This window comes from Rhynchophorus ferrugineus, unplaced genomic scaffold, assembly GCF_030347505.1.
Source record: "Rhynchophorus ferrugineus isolate W39M unplaced genomic scaffold, kcgeb_rfMv2 rfM1, whole genome shotgun sequence".
Lineage (NCBI taxonomy): Eukaryota > Metazoa > Arthropoda > Insecta > Coleoptera > Curculionidae > Rhynchophorus > Rhynchophorus ferrugineus.
Genome location: NW_027472580.1, coordinates 45,221,527 through 45,244,881, shown reverse-complemented (window position 1 = coordinate 45,244,881; position 23,355 = coordinate 45,221,527). Strand labels below are relative to the sequence as shown.

At 31.0% G+C, this 23,355-nt stretch overlaps 2 protein-coding genes across 4 annotated transcripts in view; one reads left to right on the top strand and one right to left on the bottom strand.

Moving 5' to 3' along the window:
• LOC143206852 (extracellular serine/threonine protein CG31145) overlaps window positions 1-23,355 on the top strand; it is a 558,035-nt gene that overhangs the window by 321,990 nt on the left and 212,690 nt on the right. For all 3 annotated transcript variants that reach the window (XM_076419660.1, XM_076419661.1, XM_076419662.1), the window contains one exon: window positions 1,397-1,475. In XM_076419660.1, coding sequence (XP_076275775.1) covers window positions 1,397-1,475 — 79 coding nt within the window. The remainder of the gene's footprint in view (window positions 1-1,396; window positions 1,476-23,355) is intronic.
• Window positions 1-23,355, bottom strand: part of LOC143206854 (uncharacterized) — a 133,346-nt gene that overhangs the window by 47,448 nt on the left and 62,543 nt on the right. The gene's annotated exons all lie outside the window — the stretch shown is intronic.

Here is a 23,355-nt window from a genome sequence, read left to right as displayed (position 1 = left end):
CAAATTTTACAGTTTGCTGCCATTTTTGTCAAACTTTCGAAATACACGTGAAATTCTATTCTATTGAACTATTTGAACACTGAATCATTTTTAATTTGTAGATTCAACAGGTAGAACTGTTTAATCGACTAAATGAGACGAATATATATATATATATATATATATATATATATATATATATAAATATTTAAAATAATTCGATAAAGTTCATCATACTTGCCTATAAATACGTCATATCATATTTAACGTCTGCGATTCTTCGACAGACATTTTAAAAAACCGAGATGATATAGATAAATAAAATGATTCTTGCTCAAAAAATATATGTTTCTTAGTTTGACTGAGAAATTTTTTAACAATTTGTTATAAAAATATTTCTTTAACATACTATTATATCAAACTGATCTTTACAAAACGAGGAATTATCATTGATACTTTTAATCATATTACAATATTTAATATCTAAATTTTACGCCATCTTATTCATGTATCAAACATTATTCTGTGGAATATTGAAAAATTCGATGTTACTTATATGTAAATTAAAAATTACTGGATAAACTTATTCTTATCATATTGACCGGTGATTTTTCTAACTTAAATAAACTTTCATAACATTCAAAAAACCGAAACTGTATTAAACATAAGAATTATGGTCTATTCAAAGTTTTTTGTACATGTCATCAAGATGTTTAATGTATTGCCTGCCGCAATTTGTAAATTCGTTTTAGAATGAAGCAATATTTTCCTTTTCATCTTATTCTAATTAAAAAGGGGCACAATGCTGTCTGATTAGTTCGAACACGTAAATGAATGGGCCGGTAAAAGTCGTCCGGTTGTCAAACGTATGCAAAATTCTTGAAAGCAATTGTGATAAGAGGTTTTAACTCTAACCTATAAACTATTGTAGCTGTATAATTAACTGTAGGTTTTTGATGTACTATAAAGTTAAGATAAATTAAATTTGATAATATTTTTGTTCAATTATTTTATTTAGATTAGAATTTTGTTATATATCAAAGCCAAACTAAACTAAACCTCAGAGTTGATGCGGCAACATTGCGTCGTTTTAACGTCACAAATTTAAATGACGTATGTACAAAATAACTTTATATAGACTATACATTACTTATATTTCCTAACATTTATCTAGTTTTACATTTAAATTCCACAAATTAATATTTCCCATTATAAAATTCGGACCGTTTTTACTTTCAAACGCGCGCCGCCGATATAATTAAACGGAAAGCCCACCTGGATATCTCAGGATTTGATTGGAAAACCGCATGGGTACCGGAGCGAACAATTTTAGCGACTTGATCTAGTCGGCGTGCTTTCGCTTCATCCACGCCCCATTTACATTGACCTGTCTAACGCTTTGATTTATTTGTTGCAGCTCAAAAGTCCGGGGGAACACAGCTGAAATTAATCATCGATTATCCGAATGAATTGCAGGCTTTGTTCAAGCCAATGAGGTAAGTACGCGCCCAATATAATAGTCCCGTTTTGCCGTTGATCAGGGCTTAATATTTTAACTTAACTTAATATTTTAATTTTAATTTTCCTATTAGTAGGAAATTTGGATTTTAGCACTAGTCTGTTTTATAATAACCATAAATTAATTTTTAAATTTTTTCTGTACACTCAAAGCCTTATCATAAACATTGTGTACCTTATTATTAGATACATCAAAATTGATGCAAATTTTCAAATGTATAGGTAAGACATCATGAATGGTAAATATTATGTTTCCTATAAATAAAAAGCGTATTTATAACTCATTCTATTAACTACTCATTCCCCAAGGAGAAGATATATTTTTTAGTTATTTCTTACATTAGATTTGCTTAGTACAATCTTAATATACAAATTAGTTTATTACTATTGTTCTGTTATACTTAAATTAGTATGCACCCAAGATGAATGACGGATAAATACGTCAGTATATATTTCCTAAATTAAAATTAAATTAGACTTCTTAAGCTATAGTTAGAGTAATACTCATATACTACACAAGCTCGTAGAGTTTGGTTCGCTCCAACTTCTGATTTCCTGCACGTTGGCCTGTAATTATGTTTCTTCTAAGTTGCTGTGATTTGATAGTACAATTCTTTGATTATGAGTCTCAGCTGGTTTGTTTTGCTCTAACGTGATGTTTCCAAGTTAACCTACTATCGAGTTAAATGTCGAGAAATTTTACTTATTATAGGGTTTTCATTCGCATTCATTCATTCATTCATTTCGCAGCAATGCTAGATTTAGACTTATTGAGCAGTATTTTCCAGTTTCTAGTCCACCTGTCCATCTTGTTGGCTTCTACCTGTATTTTGTCTATAGTCGTCAGGAAATGTTTCAAATACGGTTGTTTTTATTGTCGGGGTATCAGTATTAAGAAGTGAATAAGTTAATAAGTTTAATTATTGAGAATCCCCCTTCGTATGATTTTTTTTCGAAATCAAATGGCTACAGTAATTGACAGTATTCTGTGATCACAGTTTTCTCATTTTACAGATTAGTCCCAAATGCAAGACACAGATAAAAGGAAATAAATATAGTCAAGAATATTGTTTCCTTTGGTTCCTTTATCCAATTTAGCTTCTGGTTTGTGAAAATTATGAAATTACGAACTAGTTTTAAACACATTACACCTTTAAATACATTAATTAAACATTAAACAACAAATATTAATCAAACACACATTTAAAGTATTGCTGTTATTTGTTTAAGGATATTCCAAATTTAAAAAAAAAACTTACCAGATAAGTGGATCTACAAAACATTTGGTGGCTCATGAAATCGCTGTCTTTTGGATGTTACATTATAGGTATCCTCTGTAAGTAAATCCACAAGCATTACGTCATTCTTGTGGCTCTTACATATCCGTCCCGTCATGAAAATATGTTGATGACACTCTTCGGCTCTTTACTGAGATCTCTACAACTAAGTTAAAAAAAATCTAAATTGGAGTATAGAAAATTGATTTTTAGAGAAACGCTCATATGAGTTATCAGCTTTTTTATTCTGTAAATATTCATTAATAAAGAATATACGGATTTCTGCAATTTAATGTATTTGGGACCCAACAAAGATAGCTTCCTTAACTCACCATTTACTTAATGTTTAATTTTTTCTCTCAACTGTTAAAAGTTGGTTTAAAAGCTCGATTTATAATTTCGATAAAATTATTTATTAAACCTATATTTATACACCTAGAAGTGGATGAAAACATCCTTTGGATCACTAAGCTGATCGGCCATGATATCTTACATTGTTCCATCTCGATGAGACAAAACGAAATTGTTAAAAAGCATAATTCCTCGGTGCAAACGAAGATTACATTTTTTTGTAATATGCTCTTTACTTATTTCATAGAAAGACAATAATATATGTAGTGCTGAATGCTATTATGAACCATATTATTTAATTTGTACTTTTTGCATCACTGTTGATAGTTAAAAAAATGTGGAAAAGTAGCCAAAGTGATGTGCATCGTCCTTGTCTCGCCTAGGCATCTCCCGCTAAGCGTCCGCTATTCCTATATAGAGTAGTTCTCCAAGATTCCTCTCAGCTGCAAGCTTCTGCCCAAATTATAGTAAACTGATTTTGTATCCACCAACTTCAATCTTCTTGATAGCCGTACACTCTGAACTGAGATGCACGAATCCACCGACTAGGGGCATATTTCAAAAGAAGAATGTTTCCTAGTTGTAATAATTCATGGCTAAATATTTTCGAGTACATTCAATCTACCTTTTAAAACCTTACAGTTTCAGCTACGACACTTTTACACGAACTCCACTTAACTACACAAGCGAATGCTTCGAGTGCCTTCGGAACGAATGGAAATCCAATGCCAAACTGCTTTATTTTCTTGATAAGTAATTTGATTCCAGTTATATGAATGAATTTACAGCTCCAGTTAAAATCAAATAAAATGTGCCCGATTTAGAGCAGTAGAAACTTTTATTCTTGGGAAACGATACTGCCGATGTAACATATATTAATTTTATTAATAAATTAAAGTTATTATAGTTATTAATTATAGTTTTAAGAAATATGTATTAATTTATTTATTTCACACTCGTACTACAGCATAAAATAATGCAAATACAATAGAATATTAGTAATTAATTAAATGTTAATGTCAGAGTTTACTAATTGTATCTAATATGGGATGTAGTAAGACAAAATTTAAAATACTGAAACAAAGCTTATGAGTCGTCGATATGTCAAATAAAAGTATTTTCCATCATGAATAATTAAGTGAAAATCGCTCAAATTCTCAATACCAGATTATCGAAAATAGAAACATTTATAGTAACCGAACAACTGCTTACTGCATCATTAATATCAGCATACGAGTATGACCAATTCTGAATCTTCGATTTAGTTTCGTTTGAGTCAGTTAACTGACAGATCAATGAACATTAAAAAAGAACGTAGCCAGACAACATGAAAATGCTGCGGCAAGAGTCACAGCAAATCACAATACTCCTTGATCAATACTATTTCGACAAAAATAATATGGCGCGAGTCCCACAAAACTAATATTCATGGATGGTATGCGATTGCAAAATCCTTTATAATGGAAACCTACGCTAACCATAAAACCTGAATACTTGAGAACTAGAAGAATGTGGTATCATCGTTTATTGTTGTTTATTATTGTTTCCTACAAACGGTCGGGTTTATGTATGGAGAGCCCCAATTCGGACTGCTTACTTACCTGGGTCAAGAATCAATCCTTTATAATTTGGGCTGCAATATTGTGATATATTTAGCTGACCTTATTCACATCACTGGTGGGACTACTGCCAATGTATATTTCAACATCCTCAGTGATGAGTTTATTACTATAACTCTATATTGCTGCCAAACACTGTCATATTGCATGAGTAAAATGCTTAGTTTGAGAAGCATCAGAATGTCACCAAATAGCTAAACTATTATGGGAAGTGTTAGAGCCGATGATGAGGAGTATTTTTGTATCTGTTCTAAAAAGAAAATCTCGACTTATTAATAGAAAACATCTTATTAACAGATAAATATTAGGTATATGTCAGCTGTTATTATTATTTCCATCTCCTGTATATTTACAACCATTGACTGGTTCAGATAATATTCTTTGTAACGTATATATTAACACAATTCTTGCCAAGTATTGCTATTGTTACATCAATAAGTTTTACTGAAATTTATTCAGAACAACAAATTAAAAAATCGAATACGTCATTACCGATTTATAAACCAGAATAATGCCAGCAAAACACATTCATTTATTTAATATATTAAAACTTTAAAAGCAAATACAACTAAACAGTTTTTCTCAATTTAAATATGGTACATATTAAACAGCCTGATGAGTATCATCGATTCACCTGCCATACATACAGTCCTGCATAATTAAGAGAGAGTTGATAATATTCCAACTATAAATCTTCCTAGAAAAAATTAAATTATAATATATTAGGTATTATATTTGGTTTAAATTTATTTAAATTTGATATAAATATATTTAAAATATTTAATTATGATTGATATAATAGTTTCACAAGATTTTAATACTTATGTAACAAAGTACCTTTTTAGTCAGTTTGGTTTCCTTTTTTTCTGTTACCAATTTTTTTCTTTATTGCCAACCATAGTTTATCTCGACTGCCTACTACTCAACGTAGCGCTACTACTCGGTATGAAGACCATTAGGCAACTTACGGACCATCGCAGAAAACATCCAGTCTTATTCAGCTTGGTTACTGGTGTAATTGGGATGATTATTCCTTGTCGGATTTTATACTGTTGTATATAGACATTTATAATCACAATCACAAATATAAAATACCTTCATGTCCATGGCTACCAAGCGGATGCTATTTAGTTTTCATTCGAAAATTTACTTAAAGTTGATTTTCTGGAACTAAATCTAAATCTAGAAAGTATCTCAAAAGAATAATTATATTTCTTTAGCTTTAGGTTTAGCTACTGTGTTTGGAAAATGGTTGCTATGGCGTGTTTCACTTAAATTATGTGTCCTCTTCCAGCATTCCTCTTATTCGCAAATTGCATAAAGACTGATGTCATACTGGGAAAAGCTAAGCGACCAAGGTCATCAAGAATGGTATAAGAAGTTAATCATTCGTTATGCAAACATCTTTATTACACCATGATTCTACATGATTCCATGGGTGCACGAATGAAAGTTTCAGAATATTAATAATTTTGTAGCAAATACACCTGTGTACGATTTCGACATGATTTCTTAAATTCAGTTGAGATCCGAGCCGGTATTCGGCAATTAGATGTATCACCGCTGATTTTCAATATAGTTAGGTGACAACTGAAGTTTATAACATTCTTCATGATATAGGTTTACACTCCAAAGCTATCTAGATTGAGAATGAAGAAAAAAATGAGTAATGATGGATAGCTTGTTATTGTAAATCTAAATGAGATCTAATTAGAGCAAGCTAGATCTAATTAGTAATGAAGGACATGAATATAGCACTGTAACTATAAGGTTAAATCGCAAACAAAAGGAGATTTTGCCTTTCTGAATTGCTGCGTACGCAAAAGAGGAAATATTATAATCAAAACTATAATGCATATCTTTCCCATGCGATATTTACGGCAAATTGTACAGGTTTCTCTCAATTGAGGTATTAATGTGGAAATGTCATTTAATGTCGTTTAAGATGCGACAATCAACTGACTGTTCTAGAACAATTCTAGAAACTCATATTAGAATAATTTGGTTATGTCTCTTAAATTGAAGGTCGACCATTCGCATGGAAAACCAGCTCGAACAGGATCGCATATAGTTGAACACTTCTGAAAAAGACATGAATCAAAATCATAGAAATCAATATAAATAATAGAAGACTAACATTGTCCTAAGCCAAATAGCATCGCCATTTGTGATGAGAAACAGTTGTCACCAATAGCAAGGTAGATAAGTAACCACCAAATAAAAACTATTTTTTTCATAGCCACACGTTTTTTTTAAATTTAACTCCCATTTAAGTGAAATTATAATAACACATAATTATAAACAAATAGTAATAAAATAATAAAATACTCTTTCTGCTTTTAGTACTAATTTGTTATCGTAACATATTACATATTCACCCATACATAGAAAATGTCAGAACCACTACTCTTCGTCAACATTAAAGGCTACAATCACGCCTTCCTGCTATTTCATTTCAAGTATCGGCCCCTATACATTATTCTGTAAAACACCTGTTATAATTGATCGAGGGTTTATGAAGTTCCCTCAAGTTCCAGCAGTAGATTATAACATGACCTTGTGGTGTATATTTTCTATTTCAATTTTAATTTTACGTATTTATTCGATTATTCAGTAAATTCCCGGATTACCAGCACCAAGAGAACTAGAAATTTGATTAACATTTCAATTTCATGTTCCAAATATCATGATTTATTAAATATCTTTCGATAATATTATACATACAGAAAACCGTGAATAGGGCTCGGATCTAATACTATGATTTTAAATCAAAAAATAGGCTAAAATTGTTGGAGATAGGCTCGTCGTGATAAATTCCAACTAAGAAAGCTTTTGCGCCAATTGTTTAGAATGCAAAAGTAATGTTATTTTCGGCCAATTCCATTCACCATTATTTGAAAGTATTCAAAACATGAGGTCTACTTGTCGAACACCTGCTCAGATTTTAAATGAATTTGACAAATAATTTTACACTTGCACGCAACCAATGGAATCTTCCAAAGATATCTAAAGAAGTTTAATGATTTTTGGAACTTTTAAAGCAGCCCAAAATCGACAGGTGAATGAAAAATCTGTTTCTCCTTTTTTAAATATGGAAACACTTATTGCCTTTTTCCATGCTGAACATGCTCTCTCCGACAGCTAGATTCGCATAAGAAAGAGAAGCCGTTGTAATAATGTTTCCTCATGGACCGTAATTACTTCTGTTATTATTTGGCGACTCCAGCGGTCTCATCATACCATAATGATTTTATTTAGATTCATTGTTCGTCCATTTTTGCGGTTTCTAGGCAGTAAAATCCAAATCACCGTCCACACTATTCCAATGGTTTCTTTATAACTAGTTTTTGTCTAAAATCTCGATTTAATTTGGTATATTTAAAACTATAATATTTCAAATAATATATCAGTTGTATCCATTATTTCACAATAAATCATTACTTAATAAAATTGACCGAATTAATTAGCAATTAAACTACGCTGAATTTTAAACTTATATACATAAAAAATGCATTTCTTCGCTTTCTATTGTACTGAATAGAAATTCCTGGAAACGTGTCTTATCTGTTTTGAATCAAATAAAGCGCCACTCATATTTGACAAAGAAAGACACAGAGCGCCTTCGGTATATATTGCTGTACTAATTATGCCCGTTTATAGACCAGGAAACATATTGTATTCGCTATTGCTGACGCACGAATAAGGGATGTAAAGTGGTAGAGTAAATAATAATTGCATTTTCGTTGAATAGTAAGTTGTTTATCGTTATAATTTAAAGCTGTGTATTTCAAGACAATACATCTATATTTAAATAATTTATAATCAAATTACGTATTTATTATAAATATTCTTGGATATATTATTGGGCGTTATCAAATATTAACAATTATATATATTTTTACATCTTTATTAGATACGCTTAGTACAATCTTAATTATACATTAATTTATTACTACTTTTCATTTGTACTTGGATTAATTCACAAGCAAGACGAGTACGAGAAAATACATCAATATGTATTTCTCAATAATAAAATTATAATAACTTATAGCTATAGTTTACACTAAAGGTATACACTTTATATAAGTTCGTATGATTTGGTTAGCTTCAATCTCCTGACATCCTGCAGCAGTGTCCAGTTGTATTGCTTCCACGTTAGTATGATTCAGTAATATTATTTCGTGTTTCAAGGCGAAATCTTGGATAACTTTGCAAATTCATTTGATTTCCAGGTCATCGTGCAGTTCTTCGATGGTTCCGTAGCAAGAGGCATTGGTAATCAATCGAAGAACCTTGTTTTGACAGTGTTGTATAACTAGTTGATTTGAATTTTTAGTGCAACCCCATATTTGCACCCCATAGGTCCAAATGGGCTTTATAATTGTCTTATAGACTAACCTCCTTGATTTTAGACCAAGTTGAGAATATCTTCCGACTAACCAGAATAGTTGTTTTATTTTGGTTTTAATGTGTTTTGCTTTTTGTCTAATGTGATGTTTCCAATTTCATCTGCCGTCACGATGGATTCCAAGGTATTTAGCTGATTTTGCTTGAGGAATCGGGCATCCATTGAGTGATATAATTAAGTTTTTATTATTTCGCGCAATACAAAATTAACGTGGACAGATTTGGAGCTATTTAGTCGAATTTTGCAATCTTTCATCCATTTGTAGATTTTGTTGACTGCCACTTGTACTTTTTCTATTGCTCGAGACAGAAATATGTCGTTTGCCATAATAATTGATTTACAATTATATAAATAGAAATATTACATCCTATAACTAGACGCAGATATTAATAAAATAGATAAAATATTAAAACTTGTAAAATAAAAATGTTAATTATCATTTCTTCATTAAATTCTTCCTAAATATTTTGTTCCCATTTGTATAGAAATTGTATGAGAGTTTAAAACTGTAATTAATATCTTCCAAATGCAATATTAATTACTGGTTCTTTAATTCAGTTAGTCTGCCTTTTGAATCAAAATCAATCTATTAAAGTACTGCGTTATGAAATACTGGTAGATTATTAGTGAATATCACACCAATTATGCACATTACTCACTAAAATCTAAAAATAATAGCTCAAGACGTCTAACGCGATATATAGGGTTTATAAAATCTGACGGTTCTTTTCTTATGTCGGTAGAGCTTTAAAACGCCCTTCACATCTTCCTCGCGCTTCGTCATGCACCTTCTGATAATAATAATTTATACTTATACATATTTACTCTTATAATTAGACTTTATTACACAATACATTTTTGCACAATACACACAATCAATTTTTTCATTATAAAGAACACTATAACTCATCAGTTCATCTTAGGTGTAAATAAATGATGAAATGTGTAGGGTTTAAAAATTTTATTTAACTATTAAAATTTAATTAAAAAACTTGTCAAAGCGACGCCAGTTTGATGATCTTCTAAATAACACTGTTTGATCAAAACTTCCATGATATACCCTGTATGGTATAAGCTACTGTAATCCATATTTGGTGGTACAATTGACACACTGGATTGTAGACTACTATCCAATTTCCAGTAAATTATGTTATTAAATTATGTAAATTTCACAGCAACTTGTACCTTGCCTTATAGCCTGAACTGCAAAGCTTGTGTCTAAGGTCAAAGCATAGATTGTTAATTTAATTTGATTCCTATTAATAGAATGAATTAAAATGGAGCAGTTTTATATTCTCCTCGAACGCCAATTATGAAATCTATAAATTTTAACTTTATGCCATACAAAAACCTTCACAACTTCATGAGCGATATTGCCGGCCTACTTAACAAAACTCCTATAGATAATTCACTCATCACATCTTCCACTTTAACATAATCACACCGTCTTGTTTTTTAGAGAACCAGGGCCATATCAATCCCCTTTTATAACAAATATATGAACGAGTTATCAAATTTACGTCGAAACTTCTTCATAGAAAATTATTGTCGTACCAAGTAAAACAAGAAATAAACGAACCTAATAATTTTATCAATCAACATCGATGCTAATATCTTCAATAAACATAATGTTACCCCCTTAAATTTTTTATTTGGAATGATATTTGATAATGTTTACTAATTTCCATTACTATTCATTTAGTTAAAGTTACTTTATTCTCTGACAAGATAACTTAGTTTTTCAAAAATTCTTTCGACTCTAAGAGCATATTTAATTATTTTGAAATGATAAAGGTTTATCTGTATTAAATCGTTTCCTAGAGTGTCGTAAATTTCTGGCGAACTAGATTCTATTCGAGAGAATTAATGCTCTTTAAGCTAGGATTTCGTTCAACTAAATGCCAAAATACTTTTCTAAATTATAATGAAAAATATACTTTTTGCAATTAGTTTTTAATGTGTTCTTTTACTACAGCTACTCCACATTCTAAAGTCCTATTTAGTCTACTAGCGGAGCCGCCAACAAACGGTGTCCTGCTCTAACATTGTCTTTTGGTTTGGATGGAATAATTGATTTCGGCAATAGAAAAAAACTCTATAAGATGACCATAGTAACATCCAATTAGTGATTTTGTTTTTGAAATCAAAAAATGTTTAAATGTTTAAAGAACTATAACCATATTGCTACACGATCTGTGATCCGTGAATCTAAACCATTATCGAATCCACATAAAAGAATACAAAAAATTCATTAAATTTGGTCCAATTGTTTAAGAGGAGTTCAATTACATATAGATGGACAGAATAATTATTTAAACAACGTCGAAACCTGATTATTTTCCCTATTGTTGTCAGAATATATGAGTTATGTTGAACATGACTATTAAAAGCCGGCTTGGTGGCGCAGTGGCAAAGGCGATGGGACATTCCTCCTACTGTTGCGATAGCCGCGGGTTCGAATCCTGCTGGGGCATGGTCGTAAATTTATGTTTGCGATTGTTTAAATTTTGTGAATGTTCTAGGCAAGAGTGTAAAATCCGGCAAGGAAAATGATCCCAGTCACGCCAGTAACCAGGCTGGGTAAGACCGGATTTCTTCTGGGATGATTTCTAAAGTTGGTCACTTGCCAGTCGGTAGGCTTTAATGCTGAGGACCGTGGTTCGGAGCCCACGTTAAACTGTAGGTCCAGTCCAGATATTCCAGAAATACATTGTTGGTAAAAGGAGACTTTAAAATATATACAAAAAATTTAAATGTTTTAATTATATCTACTCTATTACTCCAAATTACTTGTCTCTTTGAATAAATATTATAATCACAGAAAGCAATGAGACCTTATAAATGAATTTAAAAATTTCAATCAGCTTAATAATCAAAGTATCTATTTATATATGTGTGACAATTTTTTATCTTGCTATGTTTGTTGAGTCTTTATATATAAGGGACTCGATTTAGAAAATATTATATTTTTTAGGTCTTTTATTTCATATTTATAGGCTATTATTATGTTACTAGTCTTAAAAGTAAAGTTAAGCTAATGATATTGTAAAATTTGATTTAGAATATTCATTTAGATATTCAATTAATTCAACGGCTTCATGTGTTGCTAACATAAATTTATGATCAGATAGAATATCGTCAGCATGTTAGAAAGCGATAATTGTACATAGCCTGAAAAAGAGCAACAAAGCAAATCGAAGTATAACTCTCCTATAAATTGTCGGGTAGGTGTTTATGAAGATTACACAATTTTCTTTGGTGGTTCTTTTTCTCTTCTCTTGGTGGTTCCACAATCTGCCCAATAGGCAATATATATATATTTATATATATATATATATATATATATATATATATATATATATATATATATATATATATATATATATATAATTAGTCTATGTATTTCACTATCACGTCGCATATTTAGCTGATTAGCGAATACGTTGAGATGCACTGACATTGTTTTGAAGTACTTCACACAAACATGTTGAATCACACTCATTATTGGTTCTAAAGGAATATCGCGTTGTATCATTTCATTTGAAACATGGTATGGAGCATCAACAGTGGCACGCAATACTTTATTTTATAACTGTTTAATGATGGTTATATTAGATTTGCTAGCGGTACCCCATTGTTGAATTCCATATGACCAAATAGGCTTGATTATAGACTTACATCTAACATAATGATAACCTCAATTTGTGCCCAATCAGCCAATACATATGTTATAATTTAAGTCCAAGTTGTTTTCGTTTAGATAGTATGGGCTTCTTTCAGGTTAGGCGTCGATCTAAATGCATACGCAAGATATTTAACATCCCCTGCTTGGGGGAGTTGACAATGATTGATATTCACTGGTGGACGTGTTCTTCTACGAAGGATAAAGATAACATAAATGAACCTTTAAATAGTTTGCGAGGAAAAAAGCTGAGAATATCGGTATGTCTTGGTTTGTACCCTGTGGTATTAGATGTGGAAAGAGTGCGATTGTTGATTTTCGCGGTGCTTTCGACTGTATATACTGGCCCTCACTTTTGGCAGCTTTGGAAGCATTCATTCCTCTAGAAGTTATGTAATGCCATCCTTCAGGGGTCCTACATTGATTCCGTTAGCTGTGTGCGAGTGCAAAATGACCTTTTGCCTCTTTTGAACGCCTATCTTGTCAACATATCTATATGGTTTCGAGGCTTTGACGTTGTTACTGGGTCTGATATATCTAAGCTTGAGGTCTTTCAAATTTGATGTCTAAGGAAAATTCTACATGTTTCTCTCCGGGATCGTTCAAGATGCGACAATCAGTGCTTAACTGAAGATCAAATTCAGAGACATAGATTACAATGGTTTGAACATGCGTAAATTGACAAGTTATAGTGTGAAAAAAGGAATGAAATAATGATATAATCTAATAAAAGTAACTGGTATATTTCTATTTCATTTCAATGTGTTTCTACTTTTTTTGATTTTTTTAAACCGTGCCATAAGTGAGACGTAGATGCACATATTCTCTCTCTAACCTTCTTTGCGAAAGAAAAAGAATGAGATAATTGCTGAATTATATTATGTTCAAAGGAACAGTTTCATTTTGAATGTTGGAAAATGGATGATGGAAATTATATATTTTTTTATTTGACTTGATTGTCAAGAGGAATGGAGTAATGACCAGTAAATATTTGCATCATATTTTTTCAATCAATCTTTATCAATTACTCTTTTTTAATTTAACATTTTTAAATACAATAGTTTATTTGTCGGTTTTTGAATTCTTATTTGTCGTTAATCAGGAATATTTTAAGATTATTATTAGTTGAAACTTCAATAAGACAAGTTTTAACAAAAGGCCTGAACAAATATCGAGAGACGTAACAAGTACTCAAATACTAAACAGTCGATGGTCGTTTTTAGTCGATATTCTCAACGCTACCTATAACACTGATGTATTCATACGACCTCATAGATATTTGCTGAAAGTACTAAGTACTTTCATGGGATATAGTGTGGGTCTTACATTATACAGTGTGTATTAATTTACAGTAATATATTGAATAATAATTGTCATTGTTTGTTTTATTCCCAACGTTTCTATTTACACTAATTAAATAATGTTTACATTCCTGTAAATTTTAACTTATTTATATTTATTTGTTGTTTATTAACAAAATACTCATGCACATAGTACAGAAATAGTCCATAACCATGGGTTAAATAGAACTATAGAAAAACACTTAACGGATAATGTAAATTTAAGAGACCAGGTTGCAAGCGCGCGTTTAAATGGAATAACAACACAATGAACGTCTTAGATCTAATAGATTAAAACAACGAAAGATACGTAACGTTCGAATAGACGCCGAAATGGCCTATTTATCATATGCACAAGTCGCTATCTAGAATATGGAAGAAATGTTAACAGTGCCGTGCATTTAATTATGAAGATGAATCAGTCGGTTTTGCTGTGCATCAGAGCACATTTCACTTTCATCACTAAATGTTCCACCAGAGCTAGTAATCGAAAGTGTGTTTCTGTACAATTAATAAATCGAATTCAATTATTGCTTCCTGGCTGGTTCAGAATGAGAATAGTCATAATTTTGAATCTGAAATTTGAAACTGAATATTCAATATATGTGACTGTACCAATCAAATTGATTCTCTATTTTCAATTACCGATAGCGATGTAATTTGTTTTCAAATCTACTTTTTGGGTAACGAAGATCAACAAATACACACAGTGTCTATACAACCATATCCAGGACATTTTCCCAAAGTCATAACCAATTGTTGCAGTTGTGCCTATTCTATAGGTATATTCCAACCGAACAAAAAGCCAATATTCAGGATAAAGTATATTGGGCCGACAAATCTAAGACTGTAGATATCTTAAATGCTACGATGTTATTAGAGTAGCCGTAACCAAATTTACATGATCTAATACATATTATAGACACAATGTCGTCACCAAGAATACTACAAGTTTATTCCCATATTTTAGATTGGTTTATTCCTTATTATAATTGATACAGAATGCAGTGGCGAATATGACATTTTACGCAAACAAATGGTTGTGTAAATTAGGTAGACTTATCGTTCAGTGTACTGACAGTTTCAAAAGCTCCAAAGATAGACAACATGATATACAATAAAATATTCTATACAAATTGCATACTACTAATGGAGCAATTCTTGTAGATTTCAAAAATGAAAATATTGACCTGCCAGAATATTCGAATAATCTGCACTATTGATTCTTTACCTATGACCCCATTCTTTGCTGAGGTCAGTTATAGCTTTATAGAAATATATCTGTAAATAATTGATTTGATTAAAAATTGAAATAAATATTAAAAGTATAAGAAAAATTGATAGAAAAAACAAGTTATAAACAAACGTAAAAGTTCTTCTTAAATATATTTTTATATATATTTCAATTAAATTTTATAATTTATATTAATTATTATTTCTATTCAGTTTTAGTATACGTACGTAATTTTTAATTAGTAGAAGCATATCCTGCTTTGTATTAAATAGACAGGCGTAAAACTAAGCGATATACAAGTGCTGCCTTTCAACACTACCCTCTCGCAGGTATACGTCAGCGATTACCAACAAAACATTTGGATGCACAATGAGTTTCGATCGCGTAACACAGTGCAATTAGCCCCGGAGTCTTTAGAACTGAATTGAAAGCACCAGTTTGTTTCTTTATCTTCGTTTTCTGATTTCAAACAGATCAGACACGTTTGCTTCAGAATAAAATAGTCACCATACAAAAGGATGCAATTTGTCTTTTCACATCGTAAACTTAATAACTATACCTTTTTTTTGCCATTGTTTTTTTTTTATTGCCATCAATAGGGTTATTAACAGTTTAGTTAGTTATGGTTTTGTAATAAAAATTAGTAATGATGCTTTTCTCTTCACTCTTGGATTATCAGCACAACGCCTATCAATTTCAGCATCGGAATATGCATAAAATAAATTTGTAAAAATTGATTATATGTGTCTGGTAGTAATAACAGTCCCCCTAGCAAGTATAAATTTGTCCTTGTATCTACAATTGTTTAAGAATTTGTTAATTTGTTTTTGATACAAATTGGAATATTACCAAAGAACTTTTATAGTATATTACTTTGAAAGTTGATATGCAATTGTCCTGTGCAATATGCGTTGCGCCAAAGGACCTCATTTGTAAAAAACTATTATATTAAAATAACTAAACTAAAATAATTTCCTACCCAGAAGCTAGTAAGCCTAATGATATGGTGGTGGGACCAATTTTGACAACATGGCCCAGTAAATTCACCGGTGAATTTTAATGGCTTACTATATTGATAAACGATTGGTATTTCCCTAACTCTAACTGATTTGTTGGCATCATAATCTATTTCCAGATCATAGAGCAATGCTGTACGTTCATGGAGCACTGCGCCTGCAGAATCTCTCAATTTCGTAGTATTGTGCTCACTGTTGTGCACTTTCATGTACACGAAGTGTTGCTCACTTTAGTGTTCACGAACTTGTTGCGACTAAATAATGACAAATGTGAAATGCTCATGTAAAATAGAAAATGTGTTAAACGGCTAATGTCGATAAATTATCTTCAACATTGAATAAACCATATATTCTACCGTGGCTTGATAATAGTAGCTGGTAGTTTAAACGAGTTTTCAAAATTTGTAGTTATACAATTTTACTACCGACCAATACAATAATGTCGATCCTTTGTGACAGTGAAACTAATGATGACAGCCACGGTGACTATTTTTCTTCCAATTGTTCCATATTTTATCACAAGAGAAACCCTATCTGGACTTTCACATATATTGCAGAAATGTAAATTAGCCCAATCGGCTCAGCCATTCTTGATTTTTAGCGAGACTAACAATAATTAATGTAATAACTGCAATTCAATTTTATGACTTTTGTTGTAACATAAAATACCCGTAACATAAGATTACTTATTATTTATTTCCATATATACACCAAAATTAGTACGATAAAGAGATTACTAGCAGCGTCTTTGCGTCAAGTAGATCCGCAGATTTCAGTAGCGTTCCATATTTTTCTTGACCTATCAATTCCATATTTGCCATTATGTATCTCTATAAAAAAAAATAGATCACCTACAGTGGCCTCAGATGGCCTACCTTATATACTTACCACCAAACTTCCACCATTAAAACAAAATATAGGATCCGGACAACTGCAGACTCTGCGAATCTCACAGACCAACTCTCTCTCCTCTTTGGAAATATTAAAAAATAGGAGATTAAGTAATAGGAGACACAATAAATTGGTGTTATGTTTTTAGCTCTACACAATTTAATATTGATACAAGTTCCATCTTCTATGCCATATGTCCAAATATTAACATTTCCGGTTTTACTGATGATATTCATATATTCGGCTCATAGCCAAACATGAGCTCTGCCTTAAAATAATCATTCATTGGTTGTGTCTACTGTCTAGGATTTAAAATATCCATTTCATAAGACCAGTTAGACATTACTTTTCCCTCACTTTTGGTAGTAATGCTATTTCAGTGGAACAATCTGCTATTATTCGTCTCTCTCTCAGCAGGAACATATGAGATAACTTAAATTAAGGGTATTAACATTGTATAGATAAGATTATCGCATTCCACTAGTTTGTGGAAGAACGTTTTAGATGTAAATTATCATGCAATTGTAAATCAGGTGCTCAAAGTCAGTAATAGAGCAGCAGTAAGTGGCATTTATTGCTAAAATAACCAACCGGCCAAGTTGCAGGGTCTTTTACTTTTCTGAGGCAGAGAGTGTGGAGGAGAGGATATTTTATAATAATTGCAGTTACATTTGCATTTTATAAACTTGCAGACTCAGATTCAAAAATGCAGATTGCTGTGGTTTGGACATATTTTTCGTATGAAAGGTGAACTAACCCCTTAGGCTTCTGTGGCGAAATTGATGTTTTGGGTGGAAGATCAAGTAAACAGCTTGGAAGACACATGGATCGATATCATAAAAAGGGATATGAAATTTGCGATTTAAATATTCTCCAAGGCCAGAAGATGTAGTTCTGCAGCATAAAAAGCAGCGTTTTGGTTGAGAATTAGACACTCCCTCCGAGAGCCAGCTGTGAATTATTGAGGATGATTAAGGAAATATTTAGCTTGTTTTCGCAATATTTTGAGATTGACAAAACAACAATAATCTCAACATTAAGTTAATAATGTTTCTCTTGTAATAAACAGACTAATTTAAAAATTATGTTATGATATTAATTAAAATAATAAATGTTTGCATACAAAACATTAAAAATATATGCAAACTATCTGAACAACACTCACTAACCTTTTTAAATTGAATTTAATTATATCCAATTTCCATTAAGTTTCAATAAAAACAAAGTATTAAGAAGTGTGAATTATTATACCACTGAACATTATAATGGAGTATCAAAACTAAGATATTATTTCCAGAATTGTATCTACTTCAGAGCAACAAATATACAAACAAATTATAAAACATAACTATGGAATAATATATGAATTAATACATATTTGTACTTTAAAACAGAGTTACGAATAAAACAATTTTTAATTGACATATCAATTAGAATTTAACACCTGTATTTTAGCATGCATATTAAAACAATAACGAACACAATTAGGTAGTTTATTTTTTACAATTTGGAAATGTATATTAAAGGAATGTATTTACAATCTTTAAATTCTTCACATGCATGCATATTAAAACAATAACGAACACAATTAGGTAGTTTATTTTTTACAATTTGGAAATGTATATTAAAGGAATGTATTTACAATCTTTAAATTAACGATTTCTATAAAGTAAATAAAGAAAATAATTGATAAAAGCATGTTATTGAATTAATTGTTCAACACCTTAATATTTATTAATGCTTTTAAAAAATCTAGAAATGTATTGTTAATCATTCATAATTTCTTTTATTTGACCTATGCATTTCATCTATTCAAATTATGTAGTTAGTTTCATTTTAACTTCCGCATATTTTCATTTCTTCATTTATATATTCATATAGTCTTTAGCTATTATCTATATTTCTCAGCTAAAATATATCTAGCAAAAACAATAAATACACCAGGCGGATTTAAAGAAGAATTTCTTTACCTAAATTTGTATATAATCGGCATTGTAGATAGCTCATCTTTAATTTAGCTTCTATTGCTTTCGTTTATCTACTACTTTCTACTTTATCTTATGTCCCACATGGTAACTAACAACTCACCAACAAATGAGCTCGTGATGCGCACAAATTAACGTATCTATTACCTGCAATCCGGTAGTGATTTGTTAGGACATACATTTACTAATGAAACCTGAAATTAACCAGATATTAATACCACTATAATTTACAGAAAAATCTTAATAACCTTTAGAGTTACTTCTAGTAAAATGATATTGTATGGCTCCAGAACCATATCAGTCCATAAGTAAGGACAATTTTTCTTAGCTGTTCTCTGCTCACCAGACATCAAATTAAATGAAAAGCTGATTTCGAAAATCTAAATATCTTGTAAGCAGTATCTTGTAACAGACGAGTATTATTATTCTGGACCTTACGATAGAGCGGACACCATTCTTTGTTCTGTACAAAAAATATAACTTTACATGGTCATATTATTCTTATTCGTTTTTTTATCCAAACTTGCCATAACTCTTTAATAGTTCCAGCAATACAGCAATAACCAAAAATAACACAAAATCGTTAAATAACACTGCTTAAAATGAAATAACTTGTTAATATTGTTTCAAATTTAGAATTTAAGGTTTTGCCCTCCGATTAAATAATTCCTACCAGCATTTCTCGACACAGTGCTGCCAAATTTTAATTTTTATTTGATACAACAGAAGCAACGAATTATCTACGCAGGTCAATTGAAAAGTCCCCTGCCTGGCACATAGATGGCGCTACTAGAATTAAATCAACATGATTTTTAGTTAGCCCTAACCATCAAAAGATGCGTGTATAAATTTGACAGCTGTCGGATTATTAGTTTGTGAACTGTAGCATTTTGAGTGAAGCAACTTGCAATTTGTTATTGTGAAAAAATGGATAAAATGGAATTTCGCGTGATAATAAAATATTGCTTTTTGAAGGGAAAAAATACAGTTGAAGCAAAAACTCGGCTTGATGCCGAGTTTCCGGACACTGCCCCAGGAAAATCATGAAATTGAACGAAAAAGCAAACACTCTGAAGATATCAACTGAGTGTGTACATCATATCATTCACTAATATTTGGGTATAAGAGAGCTCTGTGCAAAGTGGGTGCCGCCCGAGCACACTTTTGATAATAAAGAACGAGTTTATGTTTCGAAGTAATGTTTGAACATGATCAAGCGTAATAACTCCAATTTGTGCGTCGATATGTGACAATGAATGATGTGACAATTGAGTCATCCGAGTGGACTGTACACGAATCGCAATCGCAACAGTCGCAACAAATTGCAACAGTCGGCTGGCAAGTTTATGGCGCCTGTATTTTGGGATGCTCATGGAATAATTTTCATTGACTACCTTGAAAAAAGAAGAACTCTCAACAACGACTATTACATAGAGTTATTTGACCGTTTGAAGGACCAAATCGCCGAAAAACGGCCGTAGAAGAAGAAAAGAAAGCGCTGCTTCACCAAGACAATGTACCGTGCGACAAGTCAGTGAAAACGACGGCAAAAGTCCGTGAATTGGGCCGTCCACCGTATTCTCCAGATCTGCCCCACAGCGTCTATTTCCTGTTCATTCTCAGATCTCAAAAAAATGCTCGCTGGGAAGAAATTTTCGTCGAATGAAGAGGTGATCGACGAAAGTGAGTCCAATTTTGAAGCAAAGGACAAATCGTACTACAAAAATGGTATCGAAAAGTTGCAGGGTCGCTATAATCAGTGTATCACCGTTGAAGGGATTTATGTTGAATAAAAAAAACTAATTTTGCCAAGAAAATGTGTTATACTATGGTAGGCCGGGGACTTTTCAGTTGAACTGTTATATTTTATGTCGCCGATCTGACGTCTATTCATGGTTGCTTGATTTAGGCGTATTTAATTTTATTGGAAAGTGACGAAAACAATTCGCTAAGCCGATTAATATATAGATAAAAAATTATGTTGATGTATCAATATTATGTCAACAATCCTAGGGCTATTACAACAATATCATTAAAACATTTTAACTCAAATATATTTTATATAGTTGTTGACAAAATTAGAGTCATACTTTCAGCTTTATCGCAGTTTATTTTATATTTTTTTCATAATGAAGAGGTAGAAATGCTTGCATTTATAAACTGTTTTTTGTCCGAGCCCCGTCTAATTCCTCATTATTTTTTGTTTTGTCGTTATTCGGATGCGAAAGATATTTTGCGCTGAAAGATAAAACCTAACTACGTAGTTTCGTTTCTGCGCGAGCTGGCTTGCATACTTAATTGTCTCGTAAATTGGTCTAAAGTTTACAGCCATCATTCTGAACATCGGAGCCATATAATCCGGGAATACACCTTTCCATCCCCCGTAATAATGTCAGCTTCTCGGTTTATAACGCCATATGCAAATGTCTATAACTTGAATTTACGAGCCGGCGTAGTACCGTCCGTTCTACAGGGGCTTCGATGATGCGTTGTACGTAATATCAATCTGTTAAATTCTCACTTTCGGAAAAGAAATTACTAACATAAATAAAATAGGGTTGAAATATTAAAGTAATATTATATAAAAACATCAGGGGTATGAAAAAATAATTCACTTTTTAAATTGTGTTTTATTTAAGTAAATATTTATCGAATATCATATTTTACTTAAATAAAGGAAATTGCTTTGCCCATTTTATACTTTTGTTACACTCGCCAAAACATAGAATAATCAATATATATGTGATTAAATCGAATATATTTTTTAATTTAACGTTTCATCTAGCAGTATTTAGTCTTACAAAACATCCCTCCTTTCATTCTTTACTTGAATAGAATTTGTCTTTTTAATGGTTATTAAAACATAGTAACTCACTAAAAAAAAACCAACACATTTTGAAAGAATGAAAATATCACTAAATTAATAGACATGTATGCACTAAAGTATCTGTATTTGGAAAATATGGAAAGCTCAGTCCAAAAATAAAGACATGAATAATTATTTTATCTAAATTAAACTTTGCATGTTTAATAGCTACCCGACGGACGTTGTCCTATTCAAATGTCATTTTTCATGTATAAAAATGTGATGTGTAATCATGTTTAACGATTTTTATTTTTGTTTGAAGACACGTGCGGTGTTACGTTTCACCGCGATGCATTGATGTTTGACCAACAATAAAATTTTAATTTCATTCCTGTTTGGATTGCACGTAAATGTAATGAACAGATCTGGTCGACAATATGCACGAACAATTTATAATTTACATCAATATCACTACATTTAAATCGTTTCTAAAAGTATTTAATGTGTTTATCATTGGATTTTTCAAATAAAACAACTAAAGTAATGATTGTCCAAAACTCCATCTTGAATGTCCCATAAATATTTCAGTTGTATGAAAAATTATGGAAAAAATATTTTTCTTATCCAAAACCATCGAATTTACTAAAGCCGAATAGTTTATTTAACAGTTGTTTATATTGATACTTTTTTTACTTATTTTCATTAATCTATGATCAAAATGCATGCAAACATTGAATAGTAGGCTGAGGTTGCTGTCTTTTTAAAAATAATTCACATTAACAATGGATTTTTATATATACCCTTTTTTGCTGAACTGAGTAATTTACTCATTAAGATAGAATTTTTAACAGTAAACTCAAGGAATTTATCCAGACCATTTTAAATTTTAAAACATTTATTAATTATCAATGGGCATAGTGATGTGAATTTAAAGATGTTATATTGTCGAAGTTATATTATCAATGCTGGAAGTTCTTTTTAGGTAATTCGCAATAATAATGTCCTTATACCATTAAGTCTCTCAGAGCATACCATGAATTGTATTTTAATAATCCTTGAAAAGTAGAAACCTTCTTTGTTAATTTTACACTTCTATTATTGTATTAATAATTATAAACTCAATATCGTAATGAAGTAAAAACCAAAATCCTGGATTCGTTACTGATTATTAATAGGATCTGCTGTAGATTAGTGCTTCTGTTATAATTTACTTACAAAAAATGTAATTAGCATTAGTTACTTAATATTA